At 37.1% G+C, this 23,935-nt stretch overlaps 1 protein-coding gene across 1 annotated transcript in view; it reads left to right on the plus strand.

Annotated features, from left to right (window-relative positions):
• The first annotated feature begins 944 nt into the window (after positions 1-944).
• Positions 945-23,935, plus strand: part of MNS1 (meiosis specific nuclear structural 1) — a 47,178-nt gene continuing 24,187 nt past the window's right edge. The window contains exons 1-3 of the mRNA XM_007081880.3: positions 945-1,045; positions 2,033-2,254; positions 19,935-20,062. Of these exons, the coding sequence (XP_007081942.1) occupies positions 1,043-1,045; positions 2,033-2,254; positions 19,935-20,062 (353 nt within the window). The 5' untranslated portion in view covers positions 945-1,042. The remainder of the gene's footprint in view (positions 1,046-2,032; positions 2,255-19,934; positions 20,063-23,935) is intronic.

Below are 23,935 nucleotides of genomic sequence, written 5' to 3' on the forward strand. Positions count from 1 at the left end.
ACTAAGTCGAGTTCCCACACTACGTTTAATTTTTTTTTTTAGTATTATTTTTGAGAGAGATAGAGAGGGAGAGAGTGAGAGGGAGAGCGCAAGTAGGGGAGGGGCAGAGTGGGAGGGAGACACGGAATCTGAAGCAGGCTCCAGGCTCTGAGCTATCAGCTCAAACTCACAAACCCCAAGATCATGACCTGAGCTTAAGTCAGATGCCTAACCCACTGAGTCACCCAGGCGCCTCATTTTTTTTAGGGACTTCTCTGTCATCTCTATAATCTTTGACTAATTTTTCTGACCCATTCTTGTTCTTAAATTCTTCCATTTAAAATGGACTGTAGTGTGTAACTGCCAGTAAAATAAACCTGATCACATCCTGCCATCATCTGTATGCTGGCTCATCGATACCTGGACCAGGTATTCCACAGCGGAGAAAGCTCTGTGTGGCCCATGCATTTTATTACCACAGTTTACCAACAGCGTCTGCGGGGTGTGAGGTGAAGGGCGCTGGAAGGACATGCCACCCGCAGTGCCTCACAGTTACCCAGCTAGGGAGACGGTGGCCGTGCCTCCCACTGCTAAAGGTGAAGGCAGTCATCAACTCAGGCAGAACGGGCTTTGAGGGCACAGTATGTTCTATGCATGGAAAGTGACTTTGGCCCCATGGAATAGGAGTTTGCGTATTTCTGTGTAAAGTTTCCACAGCTTCCCCTTGGCTCCCAAACCCACCCAAATCACACAATTTAGCCGCTTGAGGGAAATCGTGAGCGCCCTAAAAGACTACAAAGAGCTCGCGCCTGGATACAGAATCTGAACTTCCCGCCTGTTAATTAGAGCTGGAGAAGTAGCCCCTCTGCCAGCCTTCCAAGAAGCTCAATGCCCATTGGCTCTTCCTGCGTCCAATGAGAGACTGCGCCCTGCGCCGGTAGGTGGGACCCTCTTTGGCGGCAGTTGCCAGGAAACCGCATCAACATCAGAGAGCTGAGCCTCTGCTTTGGAAGCGGGAGGTGGTGGCCGCTGGAGCACGAGAGGGGGATTTTCATCTGCCAAGATGGTAAGCCGGTTGGGGGTCTGGAAACTACTTGTTTATCTATTGGTTTAATTGTAGTTTAGAGCCAGCTTGCACCTAAAAAGGATTTGAAGTGCCTAATCTGAGAATTAAAGTGGGAAACTCGTACAATTTGCTTTCAGAGGCCTCTTGTGCTATTGTTTAAGCAACGAACACGGTGGCTTCCAGCCTTTTCCCAAATTTCTGGCTGTTATTAGATCTGCCCAGTAAATATCTTTTTTCTCATATTGTGGAAATTTGGGAAAAGATTAAGAACGTTGAACGAATAACTGGGGGAAGAGAACTCCAGGAGAGAGTGAATGAATTAAGTAGCAGCGGCCCGACCTGTTAAATCTATATTAGGAAAACCTGACCAGTTTCTCAACGGAACTTGATGGCCAAGGGGTAAGGGAGAGGGGGTGGAATGGGGAAGGAGGAATTCCCTGTATTGCGCTAAAAGCTAGTTCTACAGAGCTTGACTACGGGTCTTTGAATCTTAGTACTGCGGCATATTTAAGCTGAGGAATCCTGGGTAAAGTTGCTTTTACTTTTTATTCTTCATCTATAAAATGGGGAGTAATAAAAGTTTACTGATATATCAATATATTAGCTACCACGCGTACTTTTTTTTATTTCTCTGAATTTAGGAAGGGGGCCAAAGGTCCTTTGTTTTTATTAGTGTTCCCTATTTTTGTAATGGGAGCTTACATCAGTATACTTTTAAAGTTTATTTATTTATTGTGAGAGCGAGGGAGCACAAGTGGGGGAGGGGCAGAAAGAAAGGGAGAGAGAGAACCCCAAGCAGGCTCCACGCTCAGCCGGCCTCAATTCCTTAGCGGGGCTCGATCCCAGGACTGGGAGATAATGACCTGAGCGGAAATCAAGAGTGGTGCATAACCCTCTGAGCCACCCAGGCACTCCACAGCAGTATTCTTTTAAAAATTAGATTTTGGAATATCAAAGTATGCATACTTTTCTTTTTTTTCATTATAGGCTTCTAAAAGGAGAGCTATGAACTTCAGTGAAAGACATCAGAAATTAGTAGATGTAAACTACTGCAAGAAATTGCATGTCCAATCACTAAGAAAGATACAGAATCAAGTCAGGGACCAAATGGTGCAGAACGAAAATGATGACCGTGTGGAGCGCAGGAGATTCCTCAGATTATTACAGAATGAACAATTTGAGTTGGATATGGAAGAGGCCATTCAAAAGGTACATTTTACTATTCATTCTTACATCATTTTTTTCCCTTCATTTTCTCCTTGGAAATGATAAAAATCAACTACTGATACTGGAATTGAATAGATAACAGCATCAGATAAAGTATGCCTCATTGTATGTCAGTCCAGTGTAGTGGTAAAGAACTGGGTTTTTGGAGTTAGACTGTTATGTCTTTAAATCCTAGTATTGCTGTATATAAGCTGTTGAACCATGATTTTACTTGCTGCCTCATCTATAAAACAGGAATTATAATAGTACCCACTTTGTAGGATTGTTTTAATAGTTAATGATTTAATACATGCAAAGCACTTGGAAAAGTACCTGGAACAGAGTAAGACACAGGTTTTCTCGTTTTTTTCATAAACATGAAATCCATAATTACTGAGTTTTGCTCATATAAGTAAAATTCAGTTGCATTCCATAAAATTCAAAAGAAAAAATTTCAGATTACCTTTTTTGAATTTACTGATATTAAACATGTTCATTGTTCAGTGGTAGAAAATGAACATGTATGTATTAAATTTGAATTTACTTGTATTTTTGATTTTTGAAATACTGACTTGAATTCAGGTACAGTACATATATATAACTCCTAAAATATGGAGATAATTTTTCAATGGAAACTTCTAAATATTTTACAGGGTGAAGGTGGTAAAAAAGGGAAACCAATAAGAAACAAGTTCTCATAAATGTGAAAAAGGTGTTCTGATATTTCACTATTTTTTGAGTTCCTGCTTTATGTTCAACATTTTGCAGGATACTGTGGGGAATGGCAAAAGCAACTTTTAAAAATGATATCCATCCCTCTGAATTTCAATTTCATAAAGCTTAGACATGATTTTCAACTCTGAGCAATAAGATCCTAGGGATTAGATTTTTTTTCCTATTTTTATTCTTATTTTTTTCTTTAATTTTAAAGAAAATCCTAGATATCAGATGCATCTTACAAAATACAGATATTTTCTAACATAGTAGCAGAACAATGCCATTATCTCACGTAATAGAATTAACAGTAAATTCTAGGTATCATTTAATGCCATCCCATAATCAAGTTTTGGGGATTATGTCAAAGTCTGCTTTTATAGTTGGTTTGTTTTAATCAGGATCCGAACAAGGTTCATATAGTATATTTGGTTGTTATGTCTGTTAGGTACCTCTAATCTAAAATAGTCTCTCCCTCATCCTTTATTTATTTAAAAAGAAATTTTTCTTTAACGTTTATTTATTTTTGAGAGACAGTGAGAGACAGAACATGAGTGGAGGAGAGACAGAGAGAGGGAGACACAGAATCCAAAGCAGGCTCCAGGTTCTGAGCTGTCAGCACAGAGCCCGATGCGGGGCTCAAACCCATGAACTGTGAGATCATGACCTGAGCCAAAGTTGGATGCTTAACCGACTGAGCCACCCAGGCCTCTCTGGGTCTCTGGCTTTCTACTCTCAGATCTTAGGAATCACTTGAGCTGATTCATTATCCTATTTGTTCTTTTCCTCTGGTGAATACAAGACTCATCTTGTAAATTTCTGGCTTCACACCCGGAATCAGCCATTGTACCAAAGAGCACTGTTATCATCTAATGGAAATAATATTTAGAGACAATTTTTGAGATAAATTTAGATATATAAGAGTTGCAAAAAATAGTAAAGAGAATTCCTGTATACCCTTTACTGATTTCTCTTTAAGTTAACATCTTAAATAATCATGGAACAATTATCAAAATGAAGAAATTAGCCTTGGTACAATATGTTAACTATAGTATTTATTCAGATCACATGAGTTTTTTCCATTAACATGTTTTCTGTTTCAGGAATACAAACTGCATTTAGTTGTTATGTTTCCTTAATCTCCTCCAATCTGTAACAGTTTTTCACTTTTCCTGTCTTTCATGACCTTGACAATTTTAAAGACTACTGCTCATTTATTATATTAGTTTTCTGTTGCTATGTAACAAATTACCACAAATTTAGTGGCTAAAAACATCTGTTGATTACCTCACGGTTTCTGTTGGTCAGAAATCCAAACATGGTTTATAGCTGGATTGACTGCTTGGTCTCACAAGGCTGAAATCCAGGTGTTGTCTGGAATATATTCTCATCTGAATCTTGGGGTCCTCTTCTAAGCTCATTTAAGTTGGTAGAGTGCATGTTCTCATAGTTCGAAGACTAATGCTCATATCTCTCAGAGATTGCTGACATTCCCTGCCACTTGATCCTTTCCACAACATAGCAGTCTGTTTCCCTGATATCCACAGAACAGTGGCTTCAACTGCTCTTTGTCATTTTGGGGCTCACCTGATTAGGTCAGGCCTACCCAAGAGAATCTCCCTTCTGATTAGCACAGTGGTTATTCTAGCCTTTCTCCTTTCCTTGTTCATAATTGCTTTCTCCAACAAAAAGAAACCTGGTTCTCATTATCTATAGTATATTTACTTATTCTTTCAACCCTAGTATACAAATAAAGTAGTCTCAGAATTGTTAACCTGCACCCCTGTGAACAACACATTTACTTACTACAGTACGGATTTGGATATAAATATTTTTTGTCCTTAGCCTTATAATATCTAGTCAGACGCTGTTTCCTAAAATTACTTATGTCTATTTCTACTGCATTTATGTGATTGTCTTTTTAAAAATTTTATTGAGGTATAATTGACATACATTATGATATTAGTTTCGGGTGCACAACATAGCAATTTGACCTTTGTATACATTGTGAAATGATGACCTCAATAAGTCTAGTTACTATCTATTTACCATACAAAGTTAATACGCTATTATTGACTATATTCCCCATCCTGTATGTAAATCCCCATTACTTATTTTATTACTGGAAGTTTGTACTTCTTGATCTTCTTCACTCATTTCACACCTCCACTCCTTCTCCCCTCTCATCTGGCAACCACCAATTGGTTCTCTATATCTATGAATTTGGGTTTTGTTTTGTTTATTTGTTTTGTTTTTGAGATTCCACATATAAGTGAAATCAAAGATAATGGTCTTTCTCTGACTTATTTCAGTTAGTGTAATACCCTCAAGGTCCATCCAAATTGTCACAAATGGCAAGATTATCTTTATGGCTGAGCAACATTCTTTTGTACTTACATACCACATTTTCTCTATCCACTCATCCATTGATGGACATAGGTTATTTCCATATCTTGATTATTATAAATAATGCTACATTTATATATCTTTTCAAATTAGTGCTTTTGTTTTCTTTGGTTGATACCCAGAAGTGAAACTGCTGGATCATGTGATTTTTTAAAAATTTTTGAGAGCTTCCATACTGTTTTCCATTGTGGCTGCACCAATTTATATTCTCACCACCACTGCATGAGGATTCCCTTTTGTCCACACACCAACACTTATTTCTTTCTGCTAATAGCCATTCTGACAGGTGTAAGGTAATAATCACATTATAGTTTTGATTTGCATTTCTCTGATGATGAGTGATGTTAAATATCTTTTCCTGTGCTGGTGGGCATCTGTATGTCATTTTTAAAAAGAATCTATTTAGGTCCTCTGCTTATTCTTTAATCAGACTGTTTATATTTTGTTTGTTTTTGGGTTTTATGACTTTATATATCTTGGATATTAACCCCATATAGGATATATGATTTGCAAATACTTCTGTCATTCAGTAGGTTGTCTTTTCATTTTGTTGATGGTTTCCTTTGCTGTGCAGAAGCTTTTTAGTTTGTGGTAGTCTCATTTGATTTTGCTTTTTTATTGCAGTTACCTCTGGAATCAGCTTTAAAAAAAAACATTGTTAAGATTAATGTCAGGGAGCTTACTGCCTATGTTTTCCTTTCAGACTTTTATGGTTTCAGGTCTTAGCATTCAAATTTCTGATCCATTTTGAGTTAATTTTTGTATATGTTGTATGATAGTGGTCCAGTTTCATTTTTTTGCATGTTGCTATCCAGTTTTCCCAGCAGCACTTGAAGAGTTTCAACACCACTTTTCCCCGTTGTATATTCTTGCCTCCTTTGTTCTAAATTAATTGACATATATGTGTGGGTTTTCCTGGGCTGTCTGTCCTGTTATATTGATCTATGTGTCTGTTTTTATTTTAAAATTTTTTTTAATGTTTATTTATTTTTGAGAGAGAGACAGAGCATGAATGGGGGAGGGTCAGAGACAGAGGGAGACACAGAATCTGAAGCAGGCTCCAGGCTCTGAGCTGTCAGCACAGAGATGGACGCGGGGCTCGAACTCATGAACAGTGAGATCATGACCTGACCAGAAGTCAGACACTCAACCGACTGAGTCACCCAGGAGTCCCTCTATGTGTCTGTTTTTAATGCCAATACTATACTGATTTGATTACTATAGCTTTGTGATAATAGTTTGAAATTTGGGAGCATTACACTTCTGACTTTGTTCTTTTTCAAGATTGCTTTGGTTATCTTAATTCTTTTGTGCTTTTATATGAATTTTAGAATTATTTGTTCAAATTCTGTGAAAATGGTGTTGATATTTCGGTAGGAATTACATTGACCCTGTAGATTGCTTTGAAAAGTACAGACATTTTATACCACTACTCCATGAGCACAGAATATCTTTCCATTTACTTGTGTTTTCTTCAGTTTCTTTCATGAGTATCTTATAGTTTTCAGTATATAGTCACCTTGGTTAAATTTAGTCCTAGGTATTTTGTACTCTTTGATGCAGTTGTAAATGGGATTGTTTTCTGATTTTTCTTTCTGATCTTTTGGTATTGATGTGTAGAAATTCAACAGGTTTTTATGTATTTTTTGTGTCTTATCACTACTGAATTGATTTATTTTAATAGTTTTTTGGTGTAGTCTTTAGTATTGTGTTATTTGCAAATAGTGACAAGTTTGCCTCTTCCTTTCCAATTTGGATGTCTTTTATTTCTTTTTCTTGCCTAATTACTATGGCTAGGACTTCCAGTGCTATGTTGTATAAAAGTGGGGATGGAGTGAGCATTCTTGTCTTGTTCCTGATCTTAGAGCTTGTCACCAATGAGTATGAAACTAACTGTGGGTTTGTCATAAGGGTATTAATTATGTTGAGGCACATTCTCTCCATAATCTGCTTTTCCTGAATCAAAATGATCAATGATTTTTATCTTTCATTTTGTTAATGTGTATAATAGTGATTGATTTGGGGTGTTGAATCATCCTTGCATCCCTGGAATGTCACATTAATCATGGTGTATGGTCCTTTTAATATGTTGTTGAATTTGGTTTGCTTAATATCTTGTTGAGGAATGTTGCATTTATGTTCATCAAGAATATTAGCTTGTAATTTTATTTTTGTATGGCATCCTTGTCTGGTTTTGGTATTAGGATAATGATGGCCTCATGACATGCAGTGAGAGTGTTCCCTCCTCTTCAGTTTTTTGAGAGTTTGAGAAGGGGAAATATTAATTCTTTGAATGTTTGATAGAGTTAACCAGTAAAGCCACATAGTCCTGGACTTTTGTTTTTTGGGAGGTTTTATTGATTCAGTCTCCTTACTAGTAATCTCCCTACTAGTATGTTGATTTTATTCTTGATTCAAGAATTCTTCTTGATTCAGTCTTGGAAGATCGTGTGTTAGGAATTTATCCACTTCTTCTAGTTTGTCTAATTTTTGGCATATAATTGTTTATATTACTCTCTTATGATCCTTTGCATTTCTTTAGTATTAGTTGTAACTCCTTTTTCACTTCTCATTTTTATGTATTTGAGCCCTCTCTCTTTTTTCCTTGGTAAGTCTAGTGTCGCGACTGGCGCGACAAACACCGAGGTCAGGGTCCTGAGGGTAGGGGAATGCAAGAAAAAAGAGAGAGAAGAGAAAGTTTGGGAACAGGAGGGTCCCCTGGGCTGATGGCCCAAGTGATGGCTTTATTGTTGCTGTACACAATCTTTTATATCCAGACTCTTATGGGTCAGTCCATTCTAAGAATAAACAGGTTTCACATAATCGCTGCCAACCAAAACATTTAGTTCTGTGTTTCTTGTGCATTTTCTAGACGGGTCACAACAAGACCTTGTTGATAAGATTGCTAGCAAAACACAATTCCCATGTTTGTTTCTATCTGACTCGGGGTAGAAAAAGGGAGGTAGCATTACTGCCAACACCTGCAGACCACAGGCTTCAGGAATTAACTTTCTCAGCCTTGACAAGGCTTTGGTATGCCCTTGAAAGTGGGGAAATGGGAGGGGGAACCACCGGGTTGGCTAAGTCAACAGGGAACATTGCTCGACCGGGTCTCAGCCTGGCACTGGGGCCCAGCCCCCCACAGTCTAGCTGAAAGTTTGTCAATTTTATTTATATTTTCTTTTTTAAGTTTATTTTTGAGAGAGAGATAGAATGAATGGGGGTGGGGGCAGAGAGAGAGGGAAAGAGAGAATCCCAAGCAGGCTCTGCACTGTCAGCATGGAGCCCAATCTGGGCCTCGAACTCACAAACTGTGAGATCATGACCTGAGCTAAAACCAGTAGTTGAATGCTTAACTGACTGAGCCACCCAGGCACCCCATTTTTATTTATATTTTCAAAGAAGTAGTTCATAGTTTCATTGATGTTTCCTATTGTCTTTTTTTGTCCGTATTTCATTTATTTCCACTCTGATCTTTATTATTTTCCTCCTACTAACCTTAGGCTTCATTTATTCTTACTATAGTTCCTTTTGGTGCAAAGTTAGACTGTTTAATTGAGGGTTTTGTTGTTTCTTCAGAAAGATCTGTACTGCTGTGTACCTCCCTCTTAGAACTGCTTTTGCTGCATTTTGATGTTATTTTCCTGTTTTCATTTGTCTCCAAATTTTTAAAATTTTATTCTTTAATTAAAATTTTTTCTCAATGTTTATTTTTATTTTTGAGAGAGAGACAGACAGAGCATGAGTGGGAGGAAGGGTAGAGAGGGAGAGGGAGACACAGAATCCGAAACAGGCCTAGGCTCTGAGCTGTTAGCACAGAGTCTGACAAAGAGCTTGAACTTGGAAATGGTGAGATCATGACCTAAGCCAAAGTCTGATTCTTAATTGACTGAGCTACCCAGGTGCCCCTGTCTGTAGATTTTTTAAACATTTCTTCTAGGTATTTATTTCTTCGATGCTCTTGTGGTTGCTTTGTAGCATGCTGGTTAATTCTCACATTTTTGTTGTTTTCTTCTTGATAATTGGTAATTCCATACCATTATGGTTGGAAAAGGTGCTTGATATAATATCAATTTTGAATTTATTTAGATTTTCTTTTTTATGTGGCCTAACATTGATCTGGTCTGGAGAATGTTTTATATGCACTTGAGAAGCATGTGTATTCTGCTATTTTTGTACTGAATGTTCTGTATATATCTATTAAGTCCACCTGGTTTAAGGTGTTGTTTAAGGCTGATGTTTCCTTATTGATTTTCTTATTTCTCTCAGATGATATAAGTAGGGTGTTAAAATCCCCTACCATTATTGTATTGTTGATTTCCCCTTTTTGGTGTGTTAATATTTGCTTTATATATTTTGGTGCTTCTATATTAGATACATATATATTTGTAAATTTTATATTTTCTTGCTTGATTGACCTCTTTATCATGAAATGCCCTTCCTTGTCTTTTATTACAGTGTTGGTTTTAAAGCTTATTTTGTCTGATATGAGTATAGCTATACCAGCTTTCTTTTCATTTCCATGGAATATTGTTTCCATTCCTTCACTTACAGCTCGTGTGTGTCCCTACTTCTGAAGTAACTCTCTTGCAGGCAATATATAGATGAGTCTTGTTTGTTTTTTGTTTGTTTGTTTATAATCCATTTGGCCAGCTGTCTTTTGAGTGGAACATTTGGTCCATTTATATTTAAAATATTACTGTTAGATCTGTACTTATTGCCATTTGGTTAATTGTTTTCTGGCTGTTTTTGTAGTTCCTCTCTGTTCCATTTTCTTTCTCTCTTTCCTTGTGTTTCATTGTCTTTCTTTAGTGTTGTGTTTAGTTTTTTTATTTACTTATTTACTGTAAGGTTTTGCTTTGTGGTTACTGTGAGATAATTTATGTATACAACATATATAACATCCTATCAACCTTTTAGGTTGATATCAACTTGAACTTAGTCCAAAATAGTACACTTTTACCATCTCCCCCATTTTATGTTTTTGATGTCACATTTTATCTCCTATTTTATGTATCACTTAATTATTGTAGTTTTCTTTTACTGTTTTTGTCTTTTAACCTTCATACTAACTTTATGAGTTAACTTATATACTACCTTCACTACATATTAAATCTTACAGAGAGATTTTTACTTTCAAATGTTTTCTGGTTGTTAATTAGTGCCATTTCTTTTCAACTTAAAAGATCCCTTTAACATTTCTTGAAAAACCAGTTTAGTGGTGATGAACTCCTTTAGCTTTTGCTTATCTGAAAAACTATCTCTCCTTCAATTCTGAGTGATAAACTTACTGGGTAGAGTGTTCTTGGTTGGAAGTTTTTTCCTTTTAGCACTTTGAATATGTCATGCCACTCCCTTCTGGCCTGCACAGCTTGGGCTGAGCAATCTGCTGATAGCCTTGTGGGGTTTTCTTTGCAACAAGTTGCTTGTACTGCTTTTAGATTTTCTTTTTTTTTTTTAATTTCTAAAAATTTTTTTAAAATTTATTTTTGAGAGAGAGAGAGACAGACAGAGTGCAAGCAGGGGAGGGACAGAGAGAGAGGGAGACACAGAATCCAAAGCAGGCTTCAGGCTCTGAGCTGTCAGCACAAAGCCCGATGCAGGGCTCAAACTCATGAACTGCAAGATCATGACCTGAGCCAAAGTTGGACACTTAACCAACTGAGCCACCTAGGGCACCCTAAGATTTTCTCTTTAATTTTTGACATATTAATAATAATGTGTGTTGGCATGGATCTCTTTGGGTTTATTTTACTTGGAACTCTCTGGGTTTCTGGATCTGGGTGTCTGTTTCCTTCCCTAGGTGAGGGAAGTTTTCAGCCATTATTTCTTCAAATAAGTTTTCTGCCTCTTTCCTTTCTCATCTCCTTTGGTATCCCTATAATGTAGATATTATTTCACTTGATTTTGTCCCATAGATCTCTTAATTTATCATCTTTTTTTTAAGAATTCCTTTTTCTTTTTGCTGCTCTGTCTGGGTGATTTCCAGTGCTTTGTTTTCCAGTTCTCTGATCCATTCTTCTGTTCTATCCAATCTGCTGTATAACCCTCTTCGTGTATTTTTCAGTTCAGTTATTATATTCTTCAGCTCTGATTTCGGTTTCATACTTTCTTATATCTTATATCTCTTTGTTGAAGTTCTCACTGTGTTCATTCATTCTTCTCCTAAGCTTGGTGAGCATCTTTATGCCTATTACTTTGAATTCTTTATCTGGTAAATTACTTATCTCGGGATCAGTAAGGTCTTTTTCTGATGTTTTGTCTTATTCTCTCATTTGGAACATACTTCTCTGTATCCTCATTTTGTTTGGCTGTGTTTGTTTCCCTCTGTTAGGCAAAACAAGTACTTCTTTCAGTCTTGAAGAAGTGGCTTTGTGTAGATGATGAAACTTCTCATTCACCATTGATTAGTTCTTGGTTGAATGTTTGTGATCGTCTGTGAACAGCCTGATTTTTATTCTTGATATGTCTGTGTTGTTGATGGTATGCCAAGACCTGTCTGTGTTCCAAGGAGAGGAATCTTATTCAGCACCTAGTTTCAGGCTGAATGGAAGCCAGACCCTCAGGCAGCAGCTTTTAATATATGCAAATATATGCAGTCCTGTGGGGCTACAATGGTAAACTCTGTTGGCCTCCAGATCTAGAGATGGAGGTGTTCTCTGGGCAACAGTTGTAAAAACAGGGCTGCAGATGAGTATATAAGCTTTCTGGGAGGTCTTGTTGAGCTGCAGTGAGGCCAACAGGATGGGCAAGAATAATGTCTCCCTACTTATGTTCCCTGGGAGTGCCTTTGTAGCTACTGTTTGTGTGGGAAACCTGAAGACTCTTTCATAGGCTGGAGCTCCAGGATAAATAGGCCTTTTTCAAGGAAGACTGGGCGTGCAGTGCCCTGGGGGGTTGGCCTGCCAAGAACTGTCTTCTGATGGTAAGAGTCCCTTGGAGCTCAGGACTTTCAGCCCTCTTGGCCACCAAGGCCAAGTGAACAAAGGGCATTCCCTGTGTGGTTTGCACACACCTGCTCCGAAAGGTGCGCTCACCAGGTTCAGAAAGGCAGGGGGGAAATGTCTTGACTGCATGTGACTGAAGGCTTCTGTGATACTGTGGGAGAGTGCCCTGTCTCTGTGCCTGTATGGCCCCAGGTTGGTGGCAGGAGAATGTCACAACTGCTCCCACTTGCCAGTCCAAGCAGGGTATGGGGGATTGCTATGACCGCTCCCACTGCCCAGCTGCAGGTAAGCAGCAGGATGTCACTGAGGCCACCTGTCCCACCAGCCCCAGGGAGGCAGTGAGAGGGTGCAGCATCCAGTGTGCTACCCTGGCAGGTTAGGTAGAGAGCACACAAAAGGAGTTAGCCTTGCCTCTGTCTCTGGCAGAGTCCCAACTGTCCCTTACTTCTGCAGCAGATTCCCCCAGATCAGCAAATGAATTCCCTTCAAATTGGTGCTTTTGTGCTTGATCCTGGGATGAGTGAGACTGTAGGTGAGCCTTTAAAATGAGAATCTCAGTTTCCTATAGTACTTTGGGTCCCTTGGATGTCAGCCCTGTTGGTTTTCTAAGCCAGACATTTTTGGTGCAGCTCTGAAGTGTTGGAGTGCCTAATGTGGGGCACCAACCCCTCACACATCTGGCAGAGGTGCTGGACTGGTGAGATCCCTCTCTGTTGTGTCTCCCTGCCTATTGGATGTAGGGTTTTTTGGCAAGACAGTGTCTCTACCCCTCTCAGTGTGGTCCTTTTATCCTTTGTTGTAGAGAAGCAGTTCATCTAGTTTTCAGATCCTTTTCAGAGAGAAATTGTTAGAAGGTGCAGGAGAGACATGAAGTATCCCCCAAACTGAGAAGGCACTTGGAGACCGGAAAATGAAGTAGGCCACTCCATACAGTTTACACAGTGTTTTACTTCAGGTAACTTACTGACAGGGGGATTGGGTGGAAGACTGACTATTCACAGCAACTGCATAGTTATTCTCTGCCAAATCCAGACCTTAGTCCACAAACCTTATAGAGCAAAGGGACGCATAGAAGGGCACTATACTGAGATCAAAAGGTTCACACACACCGCAGAGAGCTTGAATGTGTCTAATTGACAGCTAACTTTTAATTAGATCTTACAGCCTCACCTGTGCATCAGGAAGGGGAAAGACTATTATTTCTAAAAGATTAATGGGAGACCAAAACAACCTTCTCCCTATTTTGGTCTTGGTGGGCATTTCTAAGGTATGATTATTCATTTCCATGGAATGGCTACATGGAACCTGTAGCCCCAAGAAAGGTCATTGAGCAGCCATGAACAAGATGGAGGGCTAAAGATGGAGTCGGTATTGTCAGCATTCCTACACAAATGATCTACATGTAGCTGTAGATTTTGTGTGTCCATGGGAGGAGATGAGTTCAGGATCTTCCTATGCTGCCATCTTGGACCCCCTGATTTTTAATACAGTTAATTTGACATAGTCTGCATTCCATTATTCCCCCCACATGTGGTCGATTTCTTTAAAAATTTTTTTTATGTTGAAATAGTTACAAATTCTTGGGAAATTGCAAAAATCTTATGGAGAGGTCCATTGGGCACCATACAGAAGATTCCCCCGGTGGTTACATCTTGCATAACTGCAATATAATATCAAACTCTAGAAAATGATATTGGTACAATATGCATATATACCCATATGTCATTTTTTTCAAATGTGTAGTAGATTTACACAGCCACCACCTAATTCAAGGTACAGAACTGTTGTATCACCACCAAGACCTTATTCATGCTACCCCATTATAGTCATATATTTTCTTCACCACCACTGCCCTCCCCTCCCCCCCCACCCCGCTGCTGCCACCGACTATGCCTGGCAACCATTGATTTGTTCTCCATCTCTGTAATTTTGTTCTTTCAGGAATGTTATATAAATGTAATTGTGTGTGATTCCATATATATGTAGAGTTATATGTGACCTTTAGAGTAGATTTTTTCACTCAGTGTAATGCTTTTGAGAGTCATCCAAGTTGTTGAATTTGTCAATAGTTAATTCTTTTTTATTATTGAGTAGTAGTGCATGGCATGGATTTACTGGTTGATTTCTTTTTAAATTTGCATATTATAAAATTAATTCTCTCTGATGTATATGTAGTTCTATGGATTTTGACAAATGGATAGATTTCTATCTCTACCCTCCCAGTGTCATTCAAACACTTCTATCATCCCCAAAGTCCCCTCATGCTGCCCCTTTGTAGTCAGCCACTCACCCTACTCCCCAAATCCCTGGAAACCACTGATTTCTTTTATGTCCTGTTAGGTTCACCTTTTCCACAATGTCATAAAAATAACTGGAATTAGGCAATATGTTACCTTTTGGGTCTGACTTCTTTCACTTAGCAAAACAAATGTAAGATTCCATATTGTTGTATGAATTGTTCCTTTTATTGCTGAATGGTATTGTTGTATTCTAGTATATGGATGTACCACAGTTGTTCATTTGCATGTTGAAAAAAATCTGAATTGTTTCCAGTTTATGGCAACTGTGAATAAAACTGCTATAAACGTTTGATTACAAACTTTTATATGAACATAAATTTTCATTTCTCTTAGATAGATATCTGAGAGTAGGATGGTTGTGTCATATAGTAGGTGTATGTTTCACTTGATAAGAAATTGCCAAACCATTTTGCAGAGTTGCTGCATTTTTTTGCATTTCCTTGGGTGGTGTATGAGAATTCCAGTTGTTTTGTGTCATCACCAGTACTTGCAGTTGCTTTTTGTTAATTGAAATTATTATTTAGATAATTGTGGATTCATATGCAGTTGTAAGAAATAATACAGAGAGACCCAATATACCTTGCACCTAATGTCTCCTAATGGTACATCTTGCAAAACTGTAGTACAATATCACAGGCAAAATAACAGCAATGATACAATCCACCAATCTTGTTCAGATTTCCCTACTTTTACTTGTGCTCCTGTCTGTGCATTGGTGTGTGTGTGTGTGTATTTGGTTCCCTAACAGTTTATCACACGTGTAGGTTTGTATGTCCAGCACCACAGTCATGATCCAGGGGAGCTCCATGACCACAAGGGTCGCTCATTTTGTCCTTTCATAAACATAACCATCTCTTTCTTGTACACCATACCTCATGCCTGACTCTGGCAACCACTAATATGTTCTCCATTTCTATAATTTTGTCATTTCAAGAATGTTACCTATACAACTCAACAATAAAAAAACAAATAAACTCTTTAATGGACAAAGGACATCAATAGCCATTTCTCCAAAGAAGATACACAAATGAATAATAAGCACATAAAAGATGTTCAACATAATGTCATTAGGGAGATGCAAATCAAAATCGCAGTTAGGTATCCCTTCAGAGCCATGAAAATTGCTCTAATTCTTTTTAAAAAGGATAGTAAGTATCGGAAACGATGTAGAGAACTTCGAACACTTGTACATTGCTTTTGGAAATGTAAAATGTTGTAGTGGCTGTGGGAGACAGTTGGACAGTTCCTCAAAAAGTTAAATGCAAATGCTGTATCACTTAGCAATTCTTCTACTAAACCCGAGACAATTGAAAACATGTTCACACAAAAACTTGTACATGAATATTGAAAGCAATATTATTCATGATAGCCAAAAGGTGGTTGTTGGAAACAACCCAAGTGCCCATCCACTGATGACTAGATAAAATGTGTTCTATCTATACAGTGGGATATTATACAGACATAAAAGGGAATGAAGTACTGATACATGCTGCAACATGGATGAACCTTGAAAGCATTACACCAAATGATAGAAGCCGAGCACAAAAAGGCCACTTATTCTGTGATTCCATTTAAATGAAGTATCTAGAATAGGCAAGAACATAGAGATAGAAAGCAGATTAGTGGTTCTCAGAAACTAGTGGGTATGTGGAATGGTGAGTGACTGCCAACAGGTATGGGTGTTTTTTTGTTTTTTGTTTTTGTTTTTTTTTTGGAGGCGATGAAACTGTTCTGTAATGTTGAAACTTACATCTACACGAAAGCCTGCATGTGGATGTTTATAGCAGTTTTAATTGCCAAAACTTGTAAGCTACTAAGATGTCCTTCAGTAGATGAATGGATCGTTGATCCAGACAATAGAATATTAGTGCTAAAAGAAGTGAACTATCAAGCCATGAAAAGACATGGAGAAACTTTAAATGTGTATTACTAAGTGAAAGAATCCAACCTGTAAAGGCTTCATACTGCATGATTCCAACTATCTACCAGTTCTGTATGATAACTAATGGTAGATAAATATCATTACATATTTCTCAAAACCACAGAATGTACAACACCAAGAGTTAACCCTAATATAAACTGTGGACTTTGGGTGATTGTGTCATTGCAGATTAACTGATTGTAACAAACGTACCACGCTGGTGGGGTGTTGATAGTGAGGTGGGGCGGTGCATATGTGTGGGCTTTGGGTATATGGGAACTCTCTTATTTCTGCTCAGTTTTGTTGTGAACACAAAGCTGCTTCAAAAAAAATATCCACTTAAAAAAAGTTCTGAAACTAGATAATGATGTTTGTTGCACAACACTGTGAATATACTAAAAAAACACTGAACAGGGGCGCCTGGGTGGCTCAGTCAGTTGAGCGACTGACTTTGGCTCAGGTCATGATCTCGCGGTCCGTGAGTTCGAGCCCCGCGTCGGGCTCTGTGCTGACAGCTCAGAGCCTGGAGCCTGTTTCGGATTCTGTGTCTCCCTCTCTCTGACCCTCCCCCGTTCATGCTCTGTCTCTCTCTGTCTCAAAAATAAATGAACGTTAAAAAAAATTTTTTTTAAAACACTGAATTGGGAATTGTGAAAGGTGAATTTTATAATATGTGAATTAAAGCGCAATTGTAAAATAAGGAACGTGTTTCAAGAACATTATATAAATGGGCCCAAACAGTATATTGGGATTGGATTTTTTCACTCAGCTTAATTGCTAGAAATTCATCCAAGTTGTTGCTAGTGTCACTATTTCGTTCCCTTTTGTTGTCGAGCAGTCCTCCATGGTAGGATGTATCACAGTTTATCTCACTATTCACCTGGTAGCATTTGTCTGTTTATTTCCATTATTGGCTATTTTGAATAAATCTGTAAACATTTGGATACAGGTTTTTATTTATTTTTATTTTTTTATTATTTTTTAATATATAATTTATTGTCAAACTTGTTTCATACAACACCCAGTGTTCATCCCAACAGGTGCCCTCCTCAATGCCCATCTGTCACTTTCCCCTCTCCCCCACCCCCATCAACGCTCAGTTTGTTGTCAGTATTTAAGAGTCTCTTAGGGTTTGGCTCCCTCCCTCTCTAACTTTTTTTTTTCCTTCCCCTCCCCCCTGGTCTTCTGTTAAGTTTCTCAGGATCCACATATGAGCGAAAATATATGGCATCTGTCTTTCTGTGCCTGACTTATTTCCCATAGCATAATACTCTCCAGTTCCATCCACGTTGCTACAAATGGCCAGATTTCATTCTTTCTCATGGCCAAGTAGTATTCCATTGTATATATAAACCACATCTTCTTTATCCATTCGTCAGTTGATGGACATATAGGCCCTTTCCATAATTTGGCTATTGTTGAAAGTGCTGCTATAAACATTGGGGTACAAGTGCCCCTATGCATCAGCGCTCCTGTATCCCTTGGGTAAATTCCTAGCAGTGCTATTGCTGGGTCATAGGGTAGGTCTATTCTTAATTTTTTGAGGAACTTCCATACTGTTTTCCAGAGCGGCTGTACCAGTTTGCTTCCCACCAACAGTGCAAGAGGGTCCCTGTTTCTCCACATCCTCTCCAGCATCTGTAGTCTCCTGATTTGTTCATTTTAGCCACTCTGACTGGCACGAGGTGGTATCTCAGTGTGGTTTTGATTTGTATTTCCCTGATGAGGAGTGACGTCGAGCATCTTTTCATGTGCCTGTTGGCCATCTGGATGTCTTCTTTAGAGAAGTGTCTATTCATGTCTTCTGCCCACTATTTCACTGGATTATTTGTTTTTCAGATGTAGAGTTTGGTGAGTTCTTTATAGATTTTGGATACTAGCCCTTATTACCCAGAATGTCATTTGCAAATATCTTTTCCCATTATTTTGGTTGCCTTTTAGTTTTGTTGATTGTTTCCTTTGCAGTGCAGAAACTTTTTATCTTGATGAGGTCCCAATAGTTTATTTTTGCTTTTAATTTCTTTACCTTTGTAGATGTGTCAAGCAAGAAATTGCTGCAGCTGAAGTCACAGAGGTTTTTCCCTGCTTTCTCCTCTAGGGTTTTGATGGCTTCCTGTCTCACGTTTAGGTCCTTCATCCATTTTGAATTTATTTTTGTGAATGGTGAAAGAAAGTGGTCTAGTTTCATTCTTCTGCATGTTGCTGTCCAGTTCTCCTAGCACCATTCGTTAAAGAGACTTTTTTCCTTTGGATATTCTTTCCTGCTTTGTCAAAGATTAGTTAGCCATACATTTGTGGGTCCAATTCTGGATATAGGTTTTTAAATAAACATAAGTTTTCATTTCTCTGGGATAAATGCTTGAGTGAAGTTACTGAGTTATATGGTAATTGTATGTTAGCTTTATAACAAACTACCAAACTGTTTTCCAGAGTTGCTCTATCATTTTACATTCCCACCCAGCAAACAATTTCTCACCAACATTTGGTTTTCCATTATTTTTCATTTTAGCCATTGTAATAGGTTTGTAGTGATCTGTCGTTGTAATTTTAATCAGCATTTCCTGAATGCTAATGATAGTGAACATCTTTTCATGTGCTTATTCCTTCCAAATACAGAATTTAGTTAAGCCTGTAGATTCTTCTACCATTTTACCTGTGATACAAAAGAGAAACAAGTTAAATGGTATCCTGGAGAAGCAATCAGTCAAATTCAGAATGTAGGACATTCTACAGGCTACATGTACTAATTTCTACAACAAATAAATGGCTTGAGGGGAAAAATGTGTGTATGGGATGACTATTACAGAACTTATAACTAGATGCCACATGTGGACCTTGTTTGGATTTTGATTTGAAAAAGCAAACTAAAAGCATCTTTGAGACAATTGGGAAAACCTGAAAATGGACTACACCTTACTAAGGAATAACTGTTATTTAGACATGTTAATGGTATGGTTGTTATATGAGATGAAATTCTTATCAGATAGAGATCAATACTGAATTACTTATATGGTAATGACATATCTAGGATATGTTTTAAATAGTCTAGCAAAAAAGAACAAAGAAAAAAATGAAATTGGAGTAGAAGAACAAAGAAAAAAGGTTGACAAAATATTGGTAGTTATTGAAAATGAGTAATGCTACTTGAGGGTGTATTTTAATATTCTTACTACTTATATGATACTACTATATATAGATATCTGACATTTTCTATGGTAAAATGTTTGGGAAAGTGTTGATTGAAATAGCGTTTTGTATTTTAAAATAAAACACAAATGGTTGTTGCTCCGAAGGCACTTGAAGTTTTCTGTTACAAAACAGAGTCTTCCTTGAGGAAAAAATATATCTGATTCTGAAGGACAAATAATTGAAGTTTCTGTTTTAAAAAAATTCAGGCAGAAGAAAACAAAAGATTGAGGGAACTTCAGATTGAACAAGAAGAAAAATTGGCTATGGAATTGGCCAAACTAAAACATGAAAGTCTAAAGGATGAGAAGATGAGGCAACAAGTAAGAGAAAACAGGTATCTTGGCCTTTATAAATTTCAGTTATTTTGTTTTTGCCTTTAAACTATTTATGTTATGCTTGGCACCTGAAAGTGAAATTTCTTTCTTTGTATCATTGCACTTAGTTAATATTTTGTCTGGAAATGCTTACTGCTTTAAGTCCTGTATATATTCATTTGAGAAAAGAAGTTGTATTCAAAGTAGTGTTTAAGGTGAAAATAAATATCACTTTCTTATCTTTCCTCTAAATGTAATTTTTTAAATGACCTAAAAAATAGACTCATGAATCCTACTCTTAAGTGAAACCTTACATAATTGAATTTTCTACCCCAGTATTACTGGAAAGTGGCTGGTCAACTATGGGTCAACACCTCTAGTGATTGCCATAGAACTTCTTTTTTCATTCAGCTGTAACTCTGAATATCTTTCCCCCATATTGTTTCAAAATTAATTTCCTTGTAACTTTCATGAATTTATCTCATTTCTGCTATCTAATAAAAAACAAACAAATTTAGTGCTTATTTAGGATATCCTTTCATATTTATGAATCCCATAAATGTTTTACTCTATAAGTTAAACATCCTTCATTCCTTCATTTGTTTCACATATAGTATAATTTCAAGCTTCACCATCCTGGTTCTCTTCTGTAGATATAATTTACATGATTATTGGTCCTTAACAAAATATTACCCCCATAATTATGTGTAATGCTCCAGGGTATTGCTTAATACCCGTACTAGAGGGACTGTTAACCACATTGTTCTAAAATATGTTTCTTAATGTTGCCTAAGACAGAATTACTTATTAGGAGCAGCCATGTCACGCTGTTGGTTAAAACTCAGGGCTAACTAAATACCCATCCTATACTTACATAGTTGAATATAATAGAAATTTATTTACTTTGATAATTGTTACATTTTTTCTTAACTGAGCCAAACTTCCTGTAGGACTATGACCCATGGGTGACCTTCAGGGATTCTAAACTTCATTAATTTATATTTATATGTTTGACAGATGTACCCATGTGTGTTTTTCTGGGTCTATAACTTTTATCAAATTCTTTTACTAATTCTTAAAGATTTAAAATTGCCACTAATGTCTTCGTATTGTTCTAGTCGCAAACTGTCTTTTTGGACATTAATTCTCCAATCATATGAGCTATCCCTTGTGGTTTTATGTTATCTGAAGATGAAACAAATATTTCATCATATTTTTGTCTAATTCACTGATCTAAAAATGAAATGGAGGAACTTTCTACTTCTAGCAATTTTTAGACAAAGTGATTCCAATAATTGCTCCCTCTGAGAACAGGTTATCTGGAGAAAGTATAAAAGTCAGATCTGGGAAAGAAGAAAACCAGAATGGTAAGCTTGGCATTTGAAGCTGCATTTCTTTTGGAAGCTTTGCTGATTCCAAAAGTATGGCTGAGAGTTAAGAACTGAAGCAGAGCTTAGCCAATAAGCATATGGCAAGGTGTTCAACATTTTAATAAACTTTATGTTTAAGATTTTTGCACCTTTGTGTATGTTTTACTTCACTAATACAGAATTCAATTTGATTTTATTAGAAAGAAACAGATGAAGAGAGTCATGTGCAAGCAGGCCAGTGGAAAATATCCAGAATGAAGCACAGAGAGACAAAAAGATAGAAAAATACAAAAGAAAGCTTGAAAGAGATAAGGGCTTTCTATCTCTTTGAAGAGATATTGGCCAAGAATGTCCAAAAATGATAAAAGACATAAAGCCACAGGTTAAAACACAACAAATGTTGAAAACTATACCTGTACTTATCCTAGTCAAACTTTTGAAATCCAACAATAAATAAAACTATGAAAATCACAAAAGCAGCCCCTCAAAAGACTATTACGTTCAGAGGAGCAACAATCAGAAGTACAACTCGATTTTGAAAGTAACAGTGAAAACGCGAAGTCCATGTATTGAAAGGGCTGAAAGAAAATAATGGCCCATCTAGAATACTATATTTTTGAAAATTTTCTTCAAATTTAAGGCAGAAGTCATTCAGCTGAGTGCTTTTTCAAATAGCGTATGGTACTTCTTAGCAGTGTCAAAACTGCTAAGAGTTTTTAATTTTGTGCATAAGCCGTGATGGAATTGTGACTGACGTGCAGAAAGGGACCAGTTTTCTGATCAGTGTTTTCATCTGCAAATTGGCAGTTCTCAAATCAAGGAAATGTTTGCAGTGATATTCAAAATACATCCTAAGTGATTAAAAACCATGTATAGTAAGATTAGCCTCTTTAAATCTAAAAGAAATGAATTTTTAAAACCCAAGGTAAATTTTTAAAGCTCATTGACATTTATTTTGAAAATAATTGACTTTGAAAGTCATGAGATTCTTTGTTATTTGATCTTTGAACACATGATTTTTTAATCCAAGAAAATATTTAAAAGACAGTTTAATTTTATCACTGCTTTTACCTTGAGATGGGACAATCACTTCCTATTTTTATTTTTTTATTTTTTTAGTCACTTCCTATTTTTAGAAGTCTTTTTTAAAATTATACCACAGATCAATAATTATGTGTGATTAATAATTTCAGTTAGTTATTTAAAATTATTATGCTTAATTATATAATTAATTATACAATTTATAATTACATAATTAGCAGCTATACATGTACTATATAGTTAATATATAGTTTTATAAAAGCAAAAACAAGTATCTCATATATAATTGATAGTTAAGTTTAGCAAACACTGGCTCAAAGAGGAGACAGAGATAGGCTTCCTTTATTAAACACATAGCCACTTTGTTCCTGATGGCGGTACAGTTCGAACAGTCAAAGGTTCATAGCAACCAAGTGAATGCTGAATCAAGAAAAAGGCAACTTATAAATGGGAGCAAAGCTTTGTAGTTTTTTCATTTGTCCTTGCTCCATCCCCTCCCAGCTCTAAGGCAGTCTTGAAAGTAGTAGCCTATATTGTGAGTATCTGTCCCTCATTCTGGAGAGAGGAGAGCAGATCAGATCTTATTAGAAAATTATTATGTATGTATGTTTGAACCTACCTGGTAGCTACCTGTAGGATTGACACAAGATGCTCATCTCTGTTACACATAACTCCTAACCAACTCAGACTAGAAAAGCAAATTACATCTCTGATAAGATTTTAATATCCTTGGGGCGCCTGGGTGGCTCAGTCAGTGAAGTGTCTGACTTCTGCTCAGGTCATGATCTCACAGCTGCATCAGGCTCTGTGCTGATAGCTCTGTGCTGATAGCTCGGAGTCTGGAGCCTACTTCAGATTCTGTGTCTCCCTCTCTGTTTCTGCCCCTCCCTGTCCATTCTCTCTCTCTCTCTCTCTCTCTCTCAAAATAAACATTAAAAAACTTAAAAAAAAAGAATTTAATATCCAGAATATATAAATGATTCCTACAATTCAACAGTTTGGACATAGGCAAAGTACTTAAGAGATTTCTCCAAAGAAGACAGACAAGGGGCAATAAGCGCATGAAAAAAAAACACTCAACATCATTAAGTCATTAGGGAAATTGATAGGATAGCTTTAATAAAAAAATGGAAAGTAAATGCTGGTGAAGATGTGGATAAATTGGAACCCTTGGACATTGCTGGTAGGAACATAAAATGGTGCAAGCACTGTGGAAAATAGTTTGACAATTCTCAAAAAGTTAAATATAGAACTGCCGTATGATCTATCTAGGTAGATACCCACAAGGATTGAAAATTGAGGCTTAATCAGATATTTGTACATTAATGTTTAATGCAGCATTATTCACAATAGCAAAAGGTAGGAACAACCCCGTTGTCCATCAACAACTTTGGTATGTATATACAGTGGAATATCATTCAGTTATGAAAAGGAATGAAGTTCTGATACATGCTACAATATGGCTGAACCTTGAAAGCAATA

Source organism: Panthera tigris, chromosome B3 (assembly GCF_018350195.1).
Source record: "Panthera tigris isolate Pti1 chromosome B3, P.tigris_Pti1_mat1.1, whole genome shotgun sequence".
NCBI classification, from domain to species: Eukaryota; Metazoa; Chordata; class Mammalia; order Carnivora; family Felidae; genus Panthera; species Panthera tigris.